Source organism: Lagopus leucura, unplaced genomic scaffold, assembly GCF_019238085.1.
Source record: "Lagopus leucura isolate 7727_CA_CO unplaced genomic scaffold, USGS_WTPT01 Super-Scaffold_100009, whole genome shotgun sequence".
Taxonomy (NCBI): domain Eukaryota; kingdom Metazoa; phylum Chordata; class Aves; order Galliformes; family Phasianidae; genus Lagopus; species Lagopus leucura.
In genome coordinates this window covers 10,484,228-10,503,240 of record NW_024962266.1, presented here as the reverse complement: position 1 = coordinate 10,503,240, position 19,013 = coordinate 10,484,228, and the positions used below count along the sequence as shown (strand labels likewise).

The window sequence follows — 19,013 nt, the reverse complement described above, 5'->3', positions numbered from 1 at the left end:
GATTACCGGTTTCCTCTGCAGTTACCACCGTGGTTTACTCAGGACCACGTTCCAAGGTCACAGCCCTTCTTTGCGGGGCAGCCCGGAGCAGCGCGCTGCCAGAGCTTGGGTTGGGGCGCCGTGCTGGGTGTTACTGACGGGTCGGTGTGGTACATGAAGGGCACTTACATTACATTTCGGGTAGCCGGCGCTCCGAAGGTCGCCTTTCCGCTGTCCCCGAGCAGGAAATAGTTTAGTCTGTCACGTCCTTGGTCACGGGCTCCTTTGCGTAAGCCGCTTGTGTGAGCGTGCTGCGCGAGCCTTCCCGCTGACGCGCGCCCTACCTGCGGGAAGGAGCGCCGGAACGGGATAAAAAGGCGGTGCTGCGCGCCTCCAAAGGCGAAGTACTTCATTTAAATTAAAAAAGAAAAACAACAAAAAGAACGCGCAGATGACCCGTTCTTCAGACTCGTCCGTTGCCAACCCGTTCCCACCGCGGCGCAGCTCCTCAGGCACGCGCACGGCTGCGGGGCGGCTCGGCGCTGCGGCCGCTCGGAGAGGCGCGTGGGGGGGGGCGGCGCCGCGAGCCGAGCGGGAGCGCGCGTGGGAGCGGCGTCCGGCACTGCACGGCCCTGCGGAGCTGCGGCGACCCGACTGTACGGCCCGGTAAGCACTGCGGGGGGGGCTGGGAGGTCGGTGCTGTTTCTCCGGCTGGCTGGTTTTGGTGTTTATCTGTTTGTTCCTTAATTTTTTCGCGGTCTGAAAATATTTTTGGCTTCAACGTATTGTTTTTCTCACCGCAAATAAATAAATAAACAAAAGCCCTGAACCAAAACCAATGCCACTCGATTCGGGAATAAATGAATATCTCGTGAAAGGTAAAAATGTGCAGTTTCTGTGGCACGTCTGCTGTTACCGATCAGATAACGCCGTGCTGGCACGTGGCCGGTACGGAGCTGGCGAGGTTCGCTGCGGCGAAGCTGCGCCGACTCCTCCGCGCTGAGCTCCGGGCGCAGCGCGGGACGCTCCTGCTGGGGCTGCTGAAGAAACGGTGCTCAAACGGAGCCTTGCTTTGAACTTGGGAGCAAGCACAGTGCTTAAAGATAAGCGTAGCGCTGCGGTAACTTCTGTAACGCCGACGTACCCCTGTTTTAAACTGTAGGAACGTCCTGGCTGCTGAGAAATTGGCTTTGATTGTGTCACGTGTGGCATTATTTACTGAATGGGTGACGCCAGGTGTGAAAGACAGCGATTAAAACGTGAAGTGCTCATTTAATATTCTCCCTATTCTTTTTACTATTCTCTTTATAAGCTAATTTTTGGTTGTTAGCGTTTGTGTTATTTTGGAGAATAACAGTTCGGTTTTGTACTGCAGACTTGAGCTGAGCAGGGAACCAGGTGTGGGCAGCGAAGTGGGAAGTGATGCCTTGAGTGGGATCAGCTCCCTCCGTGTTCTCTGAATTGCAGTCAGCTCTGCTCTCCTTTCCACCGGCAATGCGGACCTTTTGAATTGTAGAAAACAGACGTTTTGAAGCTAGAGCGTTCCGAGTGTGCTGGAGATTTCAGCGTGGCCCTTGTCTTAGTGTGCTGAAGCTGGAGCAGCTGTAAGTCTTATTTCAAAGAAATGAGTCCCTGTATTTTGTCTTCTTAAGCGCTAGGCCTGATGCTGTTTGAGTCAAAATACGTTGTTCTGACTGCTATGTGTAATTTATCTGACACTTGATTTTCTTATTTACTTTGAGCAACCAAAGGCGTGGATCTGTTTCCCTCCTGGTAATACTCAGTGGCTATTTTGTTGGTTACAATTTAGGTGTGCTCAAGCAGAAAGCATGAAAGCACAGAGCTGTGAACTTATGACCTGGTTGTTTTGTGTAAAAGTGTAGCAACACTGTTGTGATCAGGATGTGCTCTGATGTAGAAAACAACAAAAATATCAAAGCATGTGGCAAGGGGATAAAATCCTGCTCAAAAACCCTGTAACAAAACTGTGACTGGGACATATTTCTGCAAGCATACACCACCAATCTGGTAAATGGCATTTCTCATCAGAGAAGACCAAACTTTCCTGGCGTATTTTCAGTTAATGTATGCACTGGGACAAAGGAAACAACACAGAACTGCTTATGGCTGGAACTTACCTGCATACTCTATCAAAGAACTGTAAATAAACAATTCATTTACAAGCAGCAGATCAAGCTAAATTTCTCGATCTGAAATAACTCTGGCTGCCTGCAGGGTACAGTGACAGCTGATAGCAAGAAGATATTTTGTGCTTGAATGTGCTCCAAAGAGTGCAGCTCTGCTGAGAGCTGTGTATCTTCCTTTCCGTGAAATAAGAATATGAGAGAGAAAGGTGGGGTTTTTTTGGTTGGTTGCTTGGTTGATTTTTTGTTGTTGTTGTTTGCTTGTTATTTTTGTTTGTTTGTTTTAGAGATAGTATAAGATTTTTTTATTAAATGTTGTTTAGGTATCTTATATTGTTGTAGGTCAAAGTTTTCAGGGGTGCATTCTCAAACGTGTATTAAATTAGGAAAAAAAGCATGCGGCAACCCAGAGGGCCATGTGTTCATGTTTAAGCATTCACTGAAGTGTTTGGTTTCCACGTGGAAGTGATCAGGAATCTCCTTACTCCCTCCTTGCCTTAAATTGTTTCTGAGTTGCATGGTAACTCAGTCATGGCTTGAAGAACTGATTGAGCACCTGAGGAAAGGACCTGTGCCTGAGAGCACAGGTGAAGGCAGTTCACATGTGCAACGGTAAGGGGGTGGAGCCTGGCTGCACCTCCCTTAAGCCTCATTTAAGGGCTGACTGCCACTGTGGAAGGAGCTCTTTCTGGAGATTCCTCCTTTGTGGAGTTCTCTCTTATGAACGTAGATCTTCCAAAATGGGTGAGCAGTCCTTTTCCTTTCCTTTCTATCCTTTCTTACATCTTTCTATTGCTTTAGAACCTCTGTTATTAAACCTCTTGTATCACCTTTCCATCGTGTTGAACTTTTGGATTGCTATGTTTGGTGAACCAGTCATGCTAAAAATGTTGAAATGTCCTTTCTATGGAGTGTCTTTAAATGGGGAGAACATTACCCCCCTAGAGAAAACTATATCAGGACACATCCCAGGATTTCTGGGATCACCATATCACAAGCTCGTGGTCATACCTGACAAATGGGGTCCCCTGCAGTTTTGTGGAAATGTTTCTTCCCCATCCCACATAGCAGATAATTTCTGTGGATTAGATAAAGACATTGTGATCACAAAAGAGCGACAGCTAGATGCATCCTCCATGACATGGGCATTAAATTAATCAGAACTTCAAATAACACATTAGAGAATGAAAATTAATTGCTACGTGGTAATATTGAGAAGTTAGAACAGCAGCTTGGTATGTTAATGGGAAAGAAATCAAGCTTGACTTTCCCTATAAAGCAAGTCCTGAATGTTGCATTAAAAAATACCCAGGCTCAATGGACCTAGACTATTCAAAAGGTAAAGTTTCAAGATCTTATCTCAGAGCTCCACCTGAGAAGGACTGCTTTGAGATCCAACCTATAATAACACAAAAAAGAACAAAGAAAGCACGAGATAGACTGGCAGGGGTGCCCCTGACGAGTGGCCCACTGCTCCAACTCATCTGCGTGTGACAGCCCACCACTAAACAGCATCTGAATTAATGTGCTTAGTACAGCATAGGGAAAGTATACCAACTTAGCTTTTAAGATGATGGGACTTGGGGGCAGAAAGTGGTGTAGTTAATGGACCAGAAATTTCTAAACTGATATTTATCACCTCACACCATGCCCTTAGACTGAGATTATATGTCGCCATACAACACCAGGACCAAAATCATTTGTTGGTAGGTTGGTTAATGGCAGCATGCTGTGTTACTTGGCCTGATAAGGTCGATGTACCATTGCATATGGGCTTATGGCCTCTAGGGAGGACCTTCAAATATATATCTGTGAATTGGTCACGAGGGACGCAGTACACAAGGAGACGTTTGAAAGCCCAGATTTGGCAAAGTTGTCAGCAAGGGTGAGGGATTTGATTTTACAACCAGCCCCCTCCCACTCTTATGGGCGGGATGCGTTAGTATCTGTATTGAACCCCTGTGGTCTCGGAGGCCATCGTCCAACAGGCTGTCCAGTTGGCAGCCGATCTGGGGGAGACACAGCAGCTAAGAACGTAATGTTAGGGCTGTAGAAGCTGAGGTACTCCCAGTCGTTAAGACCAGGAAGGCTTCCCCACGGACACCCCGATCGGGCCCCATACGGGTGTCCCAGAAACAAATATTCATTGATCTTACGTGGGCTGGGGTACCCCTGCCGGTTTGACCGGCAGCCTAATCATACTTTATTTCAATTATGGAAACAGTTATGAAACAATCAGAAATTTCAAAGTACTCTCAAGAGAGCAGGGTTACAAATAATTTAACAAATACCAACAAGAACTTGGAACCTAGAGGACTTTGTGGTCCCTAATAGGGGGGAAAAGTCTCCTCAGATGACTTGAGCTACAATACCAGCGCCACCTGAGGAAAAAGACCTGGCTGTCAGGTGGTTTATGGCGTGACAGGGAATGTTAGTTCCCCTGTAACGAGGGCCTCCAAACCGGACTGGAGGCCATATGTCAAATTAATTATTTCTTGGTCCTGAAGAAGCGTACAACAGGTTATGGCACTGGTTGACATGAGCGTGGAAACTTCAGTCATTTGTGGTGATCTGACTAAATTCCAAGGAAACAGAGTAAGGATCAGAGGTTTTGGGGGACAGACTATTCCTGTCACCTAAATGTGGTTGAAATCGAGGGTTGGGCATCTCCCACCCCAAGAATATAAAGTGTCTGTTGCCCCACTCCCAGAGAGCGTCTTGAGCATAGATACGCTGTGGGGTATGACGCTCCAGACAACTGGAGAAACTCAAAAATATCTGGGTTTTCTTGGCAACTCTAAGGAACTTATCTCTCATGTCCTTTCTAAATAAGCACAGTGGGAAAAAAAGATACCTTACAAGAGTAAATAGTGATACAGAATACTATACAATAAAATATAAAATGAAATGCTAATTTCAGTCCACGTAAGCTATTCCCTTCCCAGTTGTGGTTGGTTTCAGCTTTGTACTATTAGAAATCCGTTGCACACTGGAGACGGCTTATATCAGACAGTATTTAAATTTTATCTTCAGAAAAATGAAGTTACCATTAAACATGTGAAATTGATACTAAATCAAAGAAATTGATGCATAGAAACTTAGCAGCAAAGTTTTATTACCACTGAGTCAGGTATTCCTTTTTAGCAGCTCTGGAAAGCACTGGGGATATTTGCACTGTAAGTGCTTCGAAGATTACGTGATTCAGACTTAATTATATTTCCACAGATAGTATATATTCATCAATTATACGTGAGACAGTTAACATATACGTGCCTATCTCAGGTAGTGATTTGTGCAGTTTCCAGTCTTCTATTCCATGGTCTTGTTTAGCATCCTATTAGCATCGTGACGGTCCAGCCCGACAGCCTTTTACTTCATTCGGTGATCTTCCTTGCTTGTTTCTTAGATTAACTTTCTTCATTGACGTATGCTCAGTAGGAGAATGCCTATTATAAGTAAACTGTAGGTACCAAAATTGTAACATTTGCTCACTCGGCTTGCTTCTGGACTTGTCCCTGGATAGAGATAAATTTGGCAACCTGTCTTTTATGATACATAGTTATTAATGATGTATACTGGGGTGTTAACCTGTCTTTTAGCTATGTATATAAGATAAGGAGGATAGAGGGGTGCATCTTGATATCTGCCTGTTGCATCTCAACCCAATCCCAGAGTGAAACAATTCAGCCTTGCATGGAGGTCCTGGCTTTCATTATTGTGTTTCATTCGCTGAGGGTCTCTTGTCAAAATAGAACAGCCTTACAACATGCTTTCTAGTCTATAATTCGTTCACAACTGAATTCACATTCATAACTGGTTGCAACATGTAAAAGCTATTATGGTTTTGCAAGCAAGAATTGATCACATATGGCAACGATTCAACAACTATATTTCTAAAAATTCACTATTAAAATTTTTGATATTTCTACTTTTTCAAATCAGCTATTTCTAAAAATGTTTTACAAAATATATTGTGGCCTACTTCTTTAAATCAGTATGGCTTAGGCAAAACCAGTTTTCAAACAGAATTAAAAGTAAAAATAAAAACGATGCCAGAGTTTACCACTGAAAAGTAAACGTCTGTTTTGTAATGTGCACTTTACCCTCTTACAGGAAAATAAATATGCTGCAAGAAGAGCTTAGCTGATCACAGAACACACCATGGGCGTCTATTTTCTTGCATTCATTGTGGGGCTTTGCTGGGCACAGTACAATCCCAACACTCAGCCCGGGAGAACGTCTATCGTGCATCTCTTTGAATGGCGCTGGGCCGATATTGCTCTGGAGTGTGAGCGCTATTTAGCTCCTAATGGGTTTGGAGGAGTTCAGGTATGTATATTCCTATCCGTAGGTAGTGAGATTGTTTTGTAGATGAATGCTTCTCAGATTAAAATGTTCAGTTCACCCAAGGACAGATGATAAGGAAGAAAAATAGAGATTGTTAATTGTAAATGCTGACGGGTATATTCCTCGGCTGCCATCATTTAAGAGTAAATTTGTTTAATCACTCCAAAGCACGCATTTTGCTCTCTATGCTATTACATTTGGATGAATTAGAATTCCTTACTGCTGACTAAATCTTTTTTTATTGTTTTGAATAATGTATATTTATCTGCTTGATGTTATATAAATCAAGGGAAGTCCCTTAAGAACTGGACAAACAGTCTACTAGAAAGTATGATATACAAAAAGCGTTCCTGAAGAGAGTACCAGAGTGGTGAAGGTTAGAAATAAACAGATAAGCACAAAAGGCTGCTAACTGGGTTCACCCGGACTGCCAGGTTTCTCTCTGTAAAGCACGTCAGAGCGAGTCATTAAAAGACCATGCTTGGCAGGAACTTGGGTGAGCAAGCGGAAATGAACCGAGCACAAGTTCTGGTGGAGGTGTGTTGACGAGAATCTGTGACGTCTGAAGAACAGACGCGTGCTCCTGTGGAACTAGTACCGCTGTATTGATGGGGTATTACGGCTGGAGAGTAGCCGGTTATTAAACTGCTTCTGTTTGTTTGATCGGTGAGAGAATGCTGCAAAAGTCTGCTAATTTCTGGTAGCCCAAGAACTTGAGAACTGGCCTGAGTGAGAAATTTCACGTAATTTTAAAATAATGCAACCTTCTTTCCAGACACATGGATCTAATTGATTTTAAACTGATTTCTCAGGCTGTAATATATATTTGGATATCTTTTCCATCCATACTGTGGCAGGATCTCAGAATGAAAGGTTTATTCAGATTCAGACTTGCAAGTAAAGTCCAATGAATTTTAGTGGAGCGATGTTACCAGATATTCTGCAGTCTGTTCCTTCCTGGTTTTGGACTTTCTCCACTGTCCCGATCCATCGTGTTTTACATGATTCTTTTGATCCGTGAGGTCGGCATTCTCAAAAATGATTAGGATCTGTCGATATCCATGGACATCATTTTTAGAGAATGTTTTCAACTACTGAATGTCTGGGCCTAAGTCTTTTAATTGTAGCCTGCTACAGTTTAAGTACAGTATACTAAGGATCTATGTAGGTTGTGTATTGCGATTAGTTTTCATTAAAGGGACTGATCTGTTTTTTGTTTTTCACGTTCTTGCTCTAACAATACTGTGAAAACATATCGAAAACATTACTGGTACCATCTTATTCACAGATTTCACCTCCAAATGAAAATCTTGTCATTGCTGATCCCTCACGTCCATGGTGGGAAAGATACCAGCCAGTCAGCTACAAACTCTGCACGCGATCGGGAAACGAAACTGAATTTAGAGACATGGTGGCCAGGTGCAACAGTGTTGGTGTAAGCGCATAGAAAACATTCTGGTGTTAGCAGAAAGGATTAGTGAAAGGATATAGACACCGGGTAATTTAGAAGGTGTGGTAGCAGCGGACTAAAGATTTTTTTCAGTTCACTGAGGTGCGTGTTGTATCGCCGTTGCTGTAAATAAAAGTATATTACAATGTTGGGGGAGGAGGCCAGCGGAAGTAGAGAGATATGGCAGGAGACAAGAGGAAGAGAATGTTATTCAGATAGTGGTGCTGTGAGAAGGAATGTTCTTAAATTGAAATTCGAGTATTATTCTCTAGGTATATGTTTATGCAGATGCAGTAATAAACCACATGTGTGGAAGTAATGCTGGTACTGGCAATCATTCTACTTGTGGAAGCTATTTCAATGCTGAGAAGGAAGATTTTCCAGCTGTGCCATATTCTGCCTGGGATTTTAATGATGCTAAATGTAAATCCAGAAGTGGAGACATTGAGGATTATCAAGATGCACCTCAGGTAAACTTAGTAACACATTTTTACATCTGTGTGTTCTTGGGCTATTCTTTGTTCCTCTTTACTGACAGATGTTGTATAGAAGAATAAAACTGAGCTCACAGAAAGCCATCCTAATTGATGATAATAGAGGTTAGCATTACTGACATGAATTCCACTTTATCCAGAGCTAGGGGATAGTTCTACTTGAGGCAGTTTAGGCGTGCTTTCAGATTTAAATTATGTGCTTAGGTACTTTATAAAGACAGTTTTAAAGATCATAAGATCTATTTAGGAATTCTTTTGTTTATTACGTTTTTTAAAAAGTAGGAGTTACTGTTTACCTCTTGCTCTAATTTGGAAGTTTTATTTGGTCTCAATTTCAGAAGAAAGAGATTAGCATTTCTTAATGCAATTTTACAAATAACTGGGTGTTTTTGTTCTCGTTTTCGTTGTTTTTTGTTTGTTTGTTTACAACAGTGTCTTCTGCCTTTCCAGTGTACTTTATTATTCCTGAATCTAAGTTTAGGGTCGAGGGTGGTTGAAGAAACTGCAGGAGGATGGGAGGCATTGAACATCCCTATAGTCTTGAGCAGCTCCAAAGGATCATCTGTATTGCCGGTTCTTTAGTACAGGTTGCAACGTAGGCTGATGAACCTCGCTGTCTCCAGACAGATGTACGCATAGCTATGGAAATCCAGCATGAAATTTACTGAATACACATTGAATATACAGAAATGCTTCTCTAAACTATTAGTTTGATGAAAATCTATGCCTATCATTTTTTATTTACAGGAAATCAAAGCAGAAAGGGTGTGAGAAAACAAGTTGTTTTTTTTTTTTGTATGGCTTTATAGTTCAGTATACTTCCGAGTTTTGAAGTATCATTTCTAGAAATCCTTCCTGTATCACAGAATTAATGAGTGCACTTGAAATAGTAATGAATCTGCACGTTAATATACTGGAGCAAAAATAATATATCTTTGCCCTAATCTAGCATTAAGAAATTAATTAAGGTTTTAGTATTTGCCTCTCTGATACGTTCCTTTATCACTTACCCACGTGTTGGGCAATTGAGGATTTCTTAAATGCTCTTTATATGTAGAAAACTGTCCAAAACAACTGTGTGTGTTACCGTCGAAGGTGTAAGATGTGCATTGCGAATGATGACTAGTGAGGGTTTTCTTTTGGCATTATAATGTAGACAAAGAAATTCAAAGAGAAGTATGCAGAATAATCCGTTTAGTTTACTATGGAAAAATGTTTAATTTTATAATTTTTATACAGGTCCGAAACTGCCGCTTAGTCAGTCTTCTTGATTTGGCCCTGGAAAAGAACTACGTGCGCTCCAAAATTGCAGAGTACATGAATTACCTCATTGACATCGGTGTAGCTGGGTTCCGGATTGATGCCGCCAAGCATATGTGGCCAGGGGATGTGAAGGCAGTTTTGGATGAGCTGAAAGATCTAAATACGAAATGGTTTTCTGCAGGAGCTAAGCCTTTCATTTATCAGGAAGTAATCTTTATTTTCTTAATTTTACTTTATGTGCTTGTTTATATAGCAGCAGCATACTCTCAGTTTAGCAACTTAAGGGTGTTTTGCTTCTGATAGTTCTGAGTACCCTTCAGCTTCGATATAAAATGATGTCAATGTTTAATAATCATAATTTTAAATATCTAATGTGACTGCAAGTCCTTGTTGACATGAAAAATGCATCAATTGTTTTGGACCTCCTGGCGCTAATTAACTGGGAAATTTCATTTGGGATGTAATTTACAGCACTGAAGTAAACGTAAAAATTGAGTTGATTTAAAAAAAAAAAAAAAATTAAATTCTGAATTTTAAATTCCGAGTGCCTAAATTGTAACAGAAGGTATAAATGATGATGATGGTCTGAAACCGCATAGGCAGCATGATCTGGGCAATCCCAGTTTTTTTTTAATTATGTTTGAGTAACTAAAAGTAGTATGAAGAGCTAAGGTAAAGGTCTGCAGAAGCTAAAGTTGTCCATAAATGTTATTAAAAGTGTGTGACCTATAAGATCTAATGCCACTAGTGAAATGTTGTTTAGCTACATTAAGTAAACAAGAAATGGGCTTGCCTGCAATTCTATGTGCTGAAATCAGAGGCATTGGTGAAAGATGAATGGTTATACTGCCTAGGCTGTAATAATTCAGTACTGATTCATCACAGAAAGGAAACTGAGGAGGAAAATGAGAAAAAGCTCACAGTTATGCTGAGAGAACATAAAAAAGGCTAAAATGCAATTTTGAAAGGAAATGAAGTAATATTCTTATCTCGCATACTGACTTTTCCTTAAAACAATGTCTAGGACAGTGTTTTTTACCCATTAGTGTTTTAGCAGCAAGGAATGTTCTTTTATGTACCAGGTAATTGACATGGGAGGAGAGCCAATCACAGGCAGTCAATACTTTGAAAATGGCCGAGTGACAGAGTTCAAGTACGGTGCAAAACTGGGGACGGTGATCCGCAAGTGGGATGGAGAGAAGATGGCCTACTTAAAGTAAGGGCGAACGTCCGAGTGACCGATGTGAGATAAGCTGGATGCGTGACATGAGGGGGGAGAATCAAGTCCTTGTGTTTTTCTCTAGGAACTGGGGAGAAGGCTGGGGCTTTGTGCCTTCTGACAGAGCCCTGGTCTTTGTGGATAACCACGACAACCAGCGGGGGCACGGGGCAGGCGGAGCTTCCATTCTTACCTTCTGGGATTCCAGGTGAGGAATGGCGGTGTCTGGATGATGACGCTTACTATTCTCTTTTTTGGTCTGTCGCTTCTTTGGCGTCGTTTCTCTTCCACGTTCTGTTACATTTTTTGTCCAACAGGCTTTATAAAATGGCAGTTGGTTTCATGCTCGCTCATCCGTACGGGTTCACGCGGGTGATGTCAAGTTATCGTTGGCCAAGATATTTTGAGAACGGAGAGGTGAGTTTGTAGCGCTGAAGATTCTGGGGTGTCAAACGTAAATGATTTCTCTGTCCTGTGCTGGATCTGCCAGATGGACTTTAGAAACCGAATTTATCTTCTCTCTCGGGATACTCTCTGTGCGTTTTCCAGTAAGGACTTTAAAAAGTTTTTTTTTTTGCTTAAGGATGTCAACGACTGGGTTGGACCACCGAGTAACTCGGATGGATCGACGAAGTCCGTGACAATCAATGCTGACACTACCTGTGGCAACGACTGGGTCTGTGAACATCGCTGGCGACAAATAAGGTGGGAGGAAAACGTAGGAAAAGCAGTGACTCTTGGGTCACGCGCCTCGTGGCCGTAGAAGTCCTACAACTACAGCTCTTTTTTGCATTTTCAGGAACATGGTTGTCTTCCGTAACGTGGTAGACGGTCAGCCTTTCTCAAACTGGTGGGACAACGGGAGCAATCAAGTAGCTTTCGGTCGTGGCAACAGAGGCTTCATTGTCTTTAATAATGATAACTGGTGAGTTGGTGGGATAGACTGTGTCCCTGGAGAGAAGTGCGGCTCCTCAGCCGCGACTCTGAAAGAGCTTATGTGTTAGGAAGAGGGATTGTCCTTCACATGGAGCGCAGAAAAGTGAATGGAGAATGTCAAAAGTGGGGGTGAGGTGTCTGATGTGAGTGTGTGAAGATGTAAGAACTGCTTCTTAGCATTTTAAGCATTCTATTTCTGTGGTCTCCCTTGTGTATTTTGTGATTTCCAGGACAGCTACGTATGAGTTCACAGTAGAGAAGATGAGGCTGTGGGCAGGATACAGCCCGGGGGTCTAAGCAATAGCAGTTGAAGTTATGGTGGTTATGGGCAGAGAGGGTAGTTTATCACTTCCCTCATCTGGCCCTAGCCAATCTAGTCGTGCCAATGCAACCGTAATGGTGTGAATGATCCCAGTTAGGGGGTTAATTACTTCTGTTTGACCGCATGCATCCTGCTGAAGGAGCTGCCTGTATGCTTTGATTTTCTCCTGTCCTTTCCGGACAGCGAGACCAACTGCTACAGCCTGAGCTAGATTCACACGGTTGCGTTCTAGTTGTGAGGGGCTACAAAGGGAGTTTAGAGAAGCAGGGCCCTCAGACTGAGAAATCCCTTGCGATGCGTCATCCTCACAAGTAGCGGAATTGCATCGGGCTCAGCAGTCCTTTGCCTGCTTTGAAATTCCTCTTTTGAAAGCCATGCTTTAAGCAGTGTACTTTTTGCGTAGGTATATGAACGTCGATTTGCAAACGGGGCTGCCTGCCGGTACCTACTGCGATGTTATTTCTGGAGATAAGGAAGGCAGTGCGTGTACTGGAAAGCAGGTGTATGTTTCTTCGGATGGAATGGCCAATTTCCAGATTAGTAACACTGACGAAGATCCATTTGTTGCAGTTCACGTTGATGCCAAGTTATAATTTTTTTTTTTTTTTTTTTTTTTATTCTTTTTTTTTTTTTTTTTTTCTGATGTGTGGAAGATGAAGAGCTTGACTCAACATTGTTCAAAGTCGACTTGCTGGTAATAAGGTGCTGGGAAAGAGAGATGGACAGAGTAAACGGGTGTTTGTTGCTAGCTATAAGCTAAGCTCTGTGCTGTTACGAAGACTTGTTATGACTTGCTTTCTAGCCAATGGATTGTTAGTCTAAATGTATACTGAACGTGCGTGTTGGAATACAAAAGGCTTGCTTAGGAAAATAAAAGTGAATCTTCCTTGCACGAGAACAGTGTGTTGTGTTGCTAACTTGCGACACTGTTGCTCTGTATGTATACTGTTTGTGCCAGGCTTGTTTCCCCGATGTTGGGTGATTCTCTGTAACCCTTGAAAATAAATATCAACGGAATTGAAGACCAAAGATTTTCACCCCTCGGTATTCTGGATCATAGCATTATCATGTAACTAGCAGCAAAAGCATTGGTAGCCTTTAAGGCAATACAGCACTGTTTTTCTGAAATCACAGAATCGCAAGAGTAAAGAAGGAATAGGAGGAGAAGAATCCAAGTACATGTTGAATTTGGAACATTGTATTTCCAAGGCTGATGCATACTGTGGAGCAGACACTTTGCTGTAGTCAGCCGGAAGCGTTGCGTCATGTGACGTTGGCAGTGAGCGCTAAGACAATGCGGTAAGAATGCCTGAGTATAGGTTTTGGTCAAGCCACATTTGCGTGTCCAGCAGATGATGTAGTGTTTCTTCCTCAGAGCAAAGCAGTTGTCCTAGTCTTGTTTGCTAAGCAATTCAACTGAAAGGCATAGGCATGTCTCCAAAGTACCTTTTGTAGCAAATGATTGACTTCAGCTAAGCATCCTGCAGTACTCAGTCCTTGTCTCCCTGCTTTTGATAAGAGAATGTTTGCCATCTTCTGTAGTTTCAGCAGTGTGAAGAAATGAAATGTCTTTGTTAGAGGGTTTTTTCTTGCTGATCAGCTGCAATATTGTGAATACCGTAGACCAATTTTAACGTGCCCTTTGTTAATAAAGGAATCTTAAGGCTTTGCACTGATTTTGAGAGAAAAGATGTGTTCTTAAAAATGAAATGATTGCTGTAGAGCTCAGATTTTAGCAGTGTCCTATTCAATAATGAAGCCGCATCAACTTGTTCTTTAGCAGCAAGTTATGGAAGCAAAGCATGAGAGAAGTACGTGGAAGCAGAACTGCTGCAACTGTCAGTAGGTAATGTATCTGTGATGTTATATATGTCTGTGTGAAAGCACAGTTGGAACAAGCGTGCAGAAACCATTCCTAACATGACTCCCTCATATATTGCACCAACTAACACCTCGGTGTATTTCTCTTGTAAGCAAATGAGGGTGTCAGAGTGATGGTTGCTTACTGTCAATTCTTTATTGCTGAGGAGTGGAAATATTTGTCTAATGTTTTCAAGAAGTTAACATTCAATATGTTTGATTACTGTCAGTAATATCTAGGATTTGCATGGAGTGGACTAGTTTTTAATGAATGTCCATATAGGGAAGCAGAAGAGCATTTTAGGTTTGCGGTGTGAGAACTTGCAAACCAAAATGTCTTTTTTCAGTGCCTGGAAACACAGTACTCTATCGTTTCACATAAATGTGTTTTCATCCCAGTGCTTAAATTCTCCTGAATTTGCTGTCAGTCAAAGTAGAGAATATTTTTACTTTTTGTATTGGCAAATTGGGTCTGTGATAGGAAAATGAGGAGATGAACAAATTGGACTAGCTTCTGAATTTTGTCCTTGAACATAAATTCCTGGAAATAAAAGGACAGTGATGAACATCCTATTAAAAATAATAATTAAAAAAAAAAGCGTAGGTTTATACTTTCTGGTGAGATTCAGATTTTAAAGACTTACGGTGTGTTGTGTAATACATTAGGAAGGACATTAGAAAGTATTACTTTTTGGAAAGGGTGGTCAGGCACTGGAATGCACTGCCCAGGGAGGCGGTGGAGTCACCGACCCTGGGGGTGTTCAAGGAAAGACTGGATGTTGTGTTGAGGGACATGGTTTATTGGGAGCTATTGGGAATAGGTGAAGGGTTGGACCGGATGATCTTTTAGGTCTTTTCCAACCTTGGTGATTCTATGATTCTGTGAAATTCAGCTGTGGGTTCAGCATAACCTTTTAATAACCAGAATCACAGAATCATAGAATGGCCAGGGTTGGAGGGGACCTCAAGGATCACGAATCTCCAACCTCCCTGCCACAGGCAGGGCCACCAATCTCTACGCTTAATACTAGACCAGGCTGCCCCAGGGCCCTATCCAATCTGGTCTCGAAAACCTCTAGGGACCAGCTGAAGCCAAGCCCAGGCATTCAGGTGAATTCCTCACCCTGCATTTTGATGCTGATTTCCTCACGAGGATTTCTCTTGCCTGGGGAATGGCACAGGAGGGTTGTTAGGATAATATGGTCAGGTTTTGGTTGGACTTGATGATCTTTAAGGTCTTTTCCAACCTAAGCAATCCTATGATTCCTATGATCTAATAATGAACAAGAATGATTGAAATCATACATGGGTTTGAGCTCATCTTTATTTCCTTTCACCTTCCAGAGTCCCAATTTTCATAAAGTCTTTGTTTACGTGACAGCAAAGAATATAATCCCCAATTTGGGAGTGCTGCTCAGGCACTGCTTGGTGTATTATAAGGTATAAACATTGGGAGAAGGTATTTTATCTTCAGCTGCAGGGCAGTTCAAGATAAAATAAATGGGAATATGGATATCTAGCTAGCTAGACCAACAGTAACAGAACTCTGTGAAATCTGTCAGCTACAGTAGAAATTTTGTCATCCTCCAGGAGTATAAATGGCCAGTGGAAAGACCACAGCCTTAAGCTGGCAGCACCGTGTAAGGTGTCCTCCTCCTCGCAGCTGTAGGGCTTTGCTGGGCACAGTTACGACCCTGACACTCAGGCTGGGAGGATGTCTATTGTGCATCTCTTTGAATGGCACTGGGCCAATATTGCTGTGGAGTGTGAACACGATGTAGCTCTATTGGGTTTGGTGGAGTTCAGGTATGCAATTTCCTGCCCAGAGGCAATAAAACCGCTTTGCAGCATTTGGTTAACAAGCAAAACAGCCAGAACTGCTGACAGTGAGCTCCAAGTAACTTTCTTGTTGAAAGCATGGATGGAAGTGCTGAGTTGCTGTCTCGCTCCAATTTATAGGAGGGAGATGAGGTTCTTTAATATCTGTATACCCGGTGTGAGATTAAGAAACAATGGTTCATATGTTGTTGCATCCAGTTTATTACTAAGACCTAATCAGGGAGACGGGGAAGGGAAGGAGGGCGATAGAAAAGATGGAAAAGAAGCAGGAGTTGCGTAAAGCGGGGATAGTCACCAGCAGGATCCAGCAGCAGTCCCGTTGCACGGTGTTCGAAGGTCCCAGGCAGAACGCAGCAGAAGACGGGGAGCAGCAGCGAGGCCGGCCTTGAGCAGCAGGCAGGTAGACGAGGAAGTCGAGGAGCCAATTCTTGAAGCAGCAACAGCGGTCAGGCAGCAGGTTCAGGAGAGTTCGACAGTATGCAGGAATCACCTCAATCTTCAGGAATCCCTCTATCTTCCGGAATTCCTCTCTCCCAGTCTTCTTCATGAGGGATCTCTTGTCAGAAAACCCTCCCGTTCTTCATGAGGAATCTGTTGTCAGAAACCTAACCTCATGGTTTTCAGTTCCTCTTTTATCCTCCTTGTTCTCCTGCCTACGTGACAAGGATGGGCCTCGAGCAAGAGTCATTGAGTACCTCCTGAGATGGCCATCATCCGGAGATAAGCCCACACAAAGGAGCACTTCACAGCTATTCAGCTGCAGTTCATCTCGCTCTCGTTGCCCCTGGCCTTGCCCATCTGCGTTTCCCCAGACAAAGGATTTCACAACCTTTGCCTAGGGCTTGCCTGGACTTGAACATCTGTCTCCTTAAGACAAAGGTTTTCACCGTCCTTGCTCGGGACTTGTCTGGACTTGAACAAGCCCATTGGTGTCCCTAGCAAACTTTGAGACACAGAAGTTAACAGTATAGTCTCTTACAGTTGCGACAGGCAGATCTGGAGATCCTGCCAGCTTGATACGAGTGTATGTTTAGCTGCAGGTCACCTGCAAGGGGGCTGTCACGCGTCATGTATGACACTGTCTTTTACCTTTCGCTGCCCAAAGGATGTCCAGACTATTCCAGACAAAAATAACTAACGTGGCTTCAGCCCTCCCGTACACATGTCCTTGGACGGTGGATACAGGCAGCTCACAGCAACAAAAGACAATTTTTTTGTCAGTCTACAAGATGGGTATCTTGCAGACCTAAGCTTGTACTGCAGAGAGTACTGCAGAGAATGGGTTTGGCACAAAGCCTGTCTCATGGAAATGACAGACTAATCTCAGCACTGAGCACACCTTATTGCACTTAAAACGTGAAATAGGAACTACAGATTTCTGACTGAAGTATGTCCTTTCGCCTGCAGGTTTCTCCTCCAAATGAAAACATTGTCATTACTAATCCGAACCGGCCCTGGTGGGAAAGATACCAGCCCGTCAGCTACAAGATCTGCAGTCGATCAGGCACTGAAGATGAATTCAGAGACATGGCGACCAGATGCAACAACGTTGGAGTAAGTGCCTTGAAAACGCATAGCCGATACGCTGAGAAGGGCGGTTTCTGTGGAGCAAAGTTGCCGCTCCTATTCTCGAAGGAGGGCTAAACGGAGAGTAAAGGGAGGTGGATGAAAGGTCACGCTGACAGCGGTGTGGTAAATCTCCGGCTGATGCTTCAACAGCATCACAACACAGACTGAATCGCAGTCGCTCCTTTTCCAGGTTCGCATTTATGTGGATGCTGTTGTCAATCACATGTGCGGATCTATGGGTGGCACAGGCACCCACTCCACGTGCGGGAGCTATTTCGACACCGGGACTAGAGATTTTCCTGCGGTGCCATACTCTGCCTGGGATTTCAACGATGGCAAATGTCAGACCGCCAGTGGAGACATTGAAAATTATGGGGACATCTATCAGGTAACTTCTGTTGATTTCGATTTTGATATTTTTTCTTGTTTAAATCTTGTTGTGTACAGTAAAGCCAAAGAAAGGGAGTAGTTTATCTCGGGTTGAATGCTTAGTCCCCTTACTAGTGAATACAGTGGTGTACATCATAGGCTTCTCTTCCAGTAACGCACCTGTGCTGCCCAGTACTGTAGGCACTGAGAAGTCACAAACCCTACCCATGTTTCACGTGGGCATGTGAAGGAGCATGCGTCTGAACCGACTGAGCCCAAGCCTCTCAGTTTTGCCAGCGGGCACTTTCTTAGGACTTTGGAAATCAACTACCCTTGTTAAGGGAGCCCAGGAAAATTGGGAGCTGTGCAGGATGCTACCCTGCTTATGTCGGTCGGTCCGTTTGTCCGTTCTTCCATTTGGATGTGGCATGGGTTGTCAGTTCTTTATGAAGGTTACAGCTCAGCATCATTTAGCTGTAACGTTCTTCCAGTCACGGGGGGCTTGCTTGATAGCTGCGACTTACCAGTCACCATGGAGGGTGGCACTGTAATCACATCAGGCAGTGACCTCAGGACACCGGGGTGCAGATTATCAGGTCCCATAGACTTGTACACATTCAGAGTCTTCAAGAGGTGTTAGACTTGCTCTTCTGTTACAGCGGGAGGGAATTTTGCTCTCCCAGCCTTTCCCTAGATGTTTAAGGACATAAGAGATATGGGAAGCCTGACTGCCAGCAGAGAATTTGGTTACCACGTCAGCCTTCGCTGTGTCTGTTGTTGCCTTTTCTTGCTTTTCATATATCAGAGAGAGTATGCTTTCCTTGGCCTTTGTCCTCTGCCCAGCGTACCTGTAGAAATCCCATGTTGTTGCTTCTTAAGTCATGTGTGAAGTTCACTTTCATCTTTGTGTCAGTTTACCTATGTCTGCGTGCCTGGAAAGCATCCCTGTATTTTCCGCAGGTTACACGTCCCTTTACGTTTTCCTTCTTTTCCCTTTTTTTTTTTTTTTCCCCAGCGTGTCATTACTCTGTCACACACTGGTTTCCTGCCTTCTCCACTGTGTTTCACATGTTGGGGGCTGGAGATCTCTTGTGCTCTCAGAAAGGCATCCTTTATGAGCTCCGTTATAACTCAGCGTATGAGAGCATAGTCTTCATTTCCTTCTGTAAATGGAGAGCTGTAGTAGTTTCTATTGGAATTTCATAATTAGCCTTCTTTGTCT

The 19,013-nt window shown here is 43.3% G+C and overlaps 1 protein-coding gene across 2 annotated transcripts; it reads left to right on the top strand.

Moving 5' to 3' along the window:
• The first annotated feature begins 573 nt into the window (after positions 1-573).
• LOC122181517 (pancreatic alpha-amylase-like) lies at positions 574-13,052 on the top strand. 2 transcript variants are annotated; one of them, XM_042874051.1, is made up of 12 exons: positions 588-645; positions 1,355-1,583; positions 6,237-6,452; positions 7,759-7,905; positions 8,193-8,390; positions 9,654-9,884; positions 10,760-10,893; positions 10,982-11,104; positions 11,214-11,313; positions 11,480-11,601; positions 11,696-11,821; positions 12,558-13,052. In XM_042874051.1, the coding sequence occupies exons 3-12, from the start codon at positions 6,285-6,287 to the stop codon at positions 12,745-12,747; spliced, it is 1,539 nt and encodes a 512-aa protein (XP_042729985.1). In that variant the 5' UTR covers positions 588-645; positions 1,355-1,583; positions 6,237-6,284; the 3' UTR covers positions 12,748-13,052. The 2 variants fall into 2 exon arrangements, with proteins under 2 accessions (XP_042729986.1, XP_042729985.1); XM_042874052.1 differs by lacking the exon at positions 1,355-1,583 and having other exon boundaries at positions 574-645.
• Positions 13,053-19,013: the final 5,961 nt, after the last annotated feature.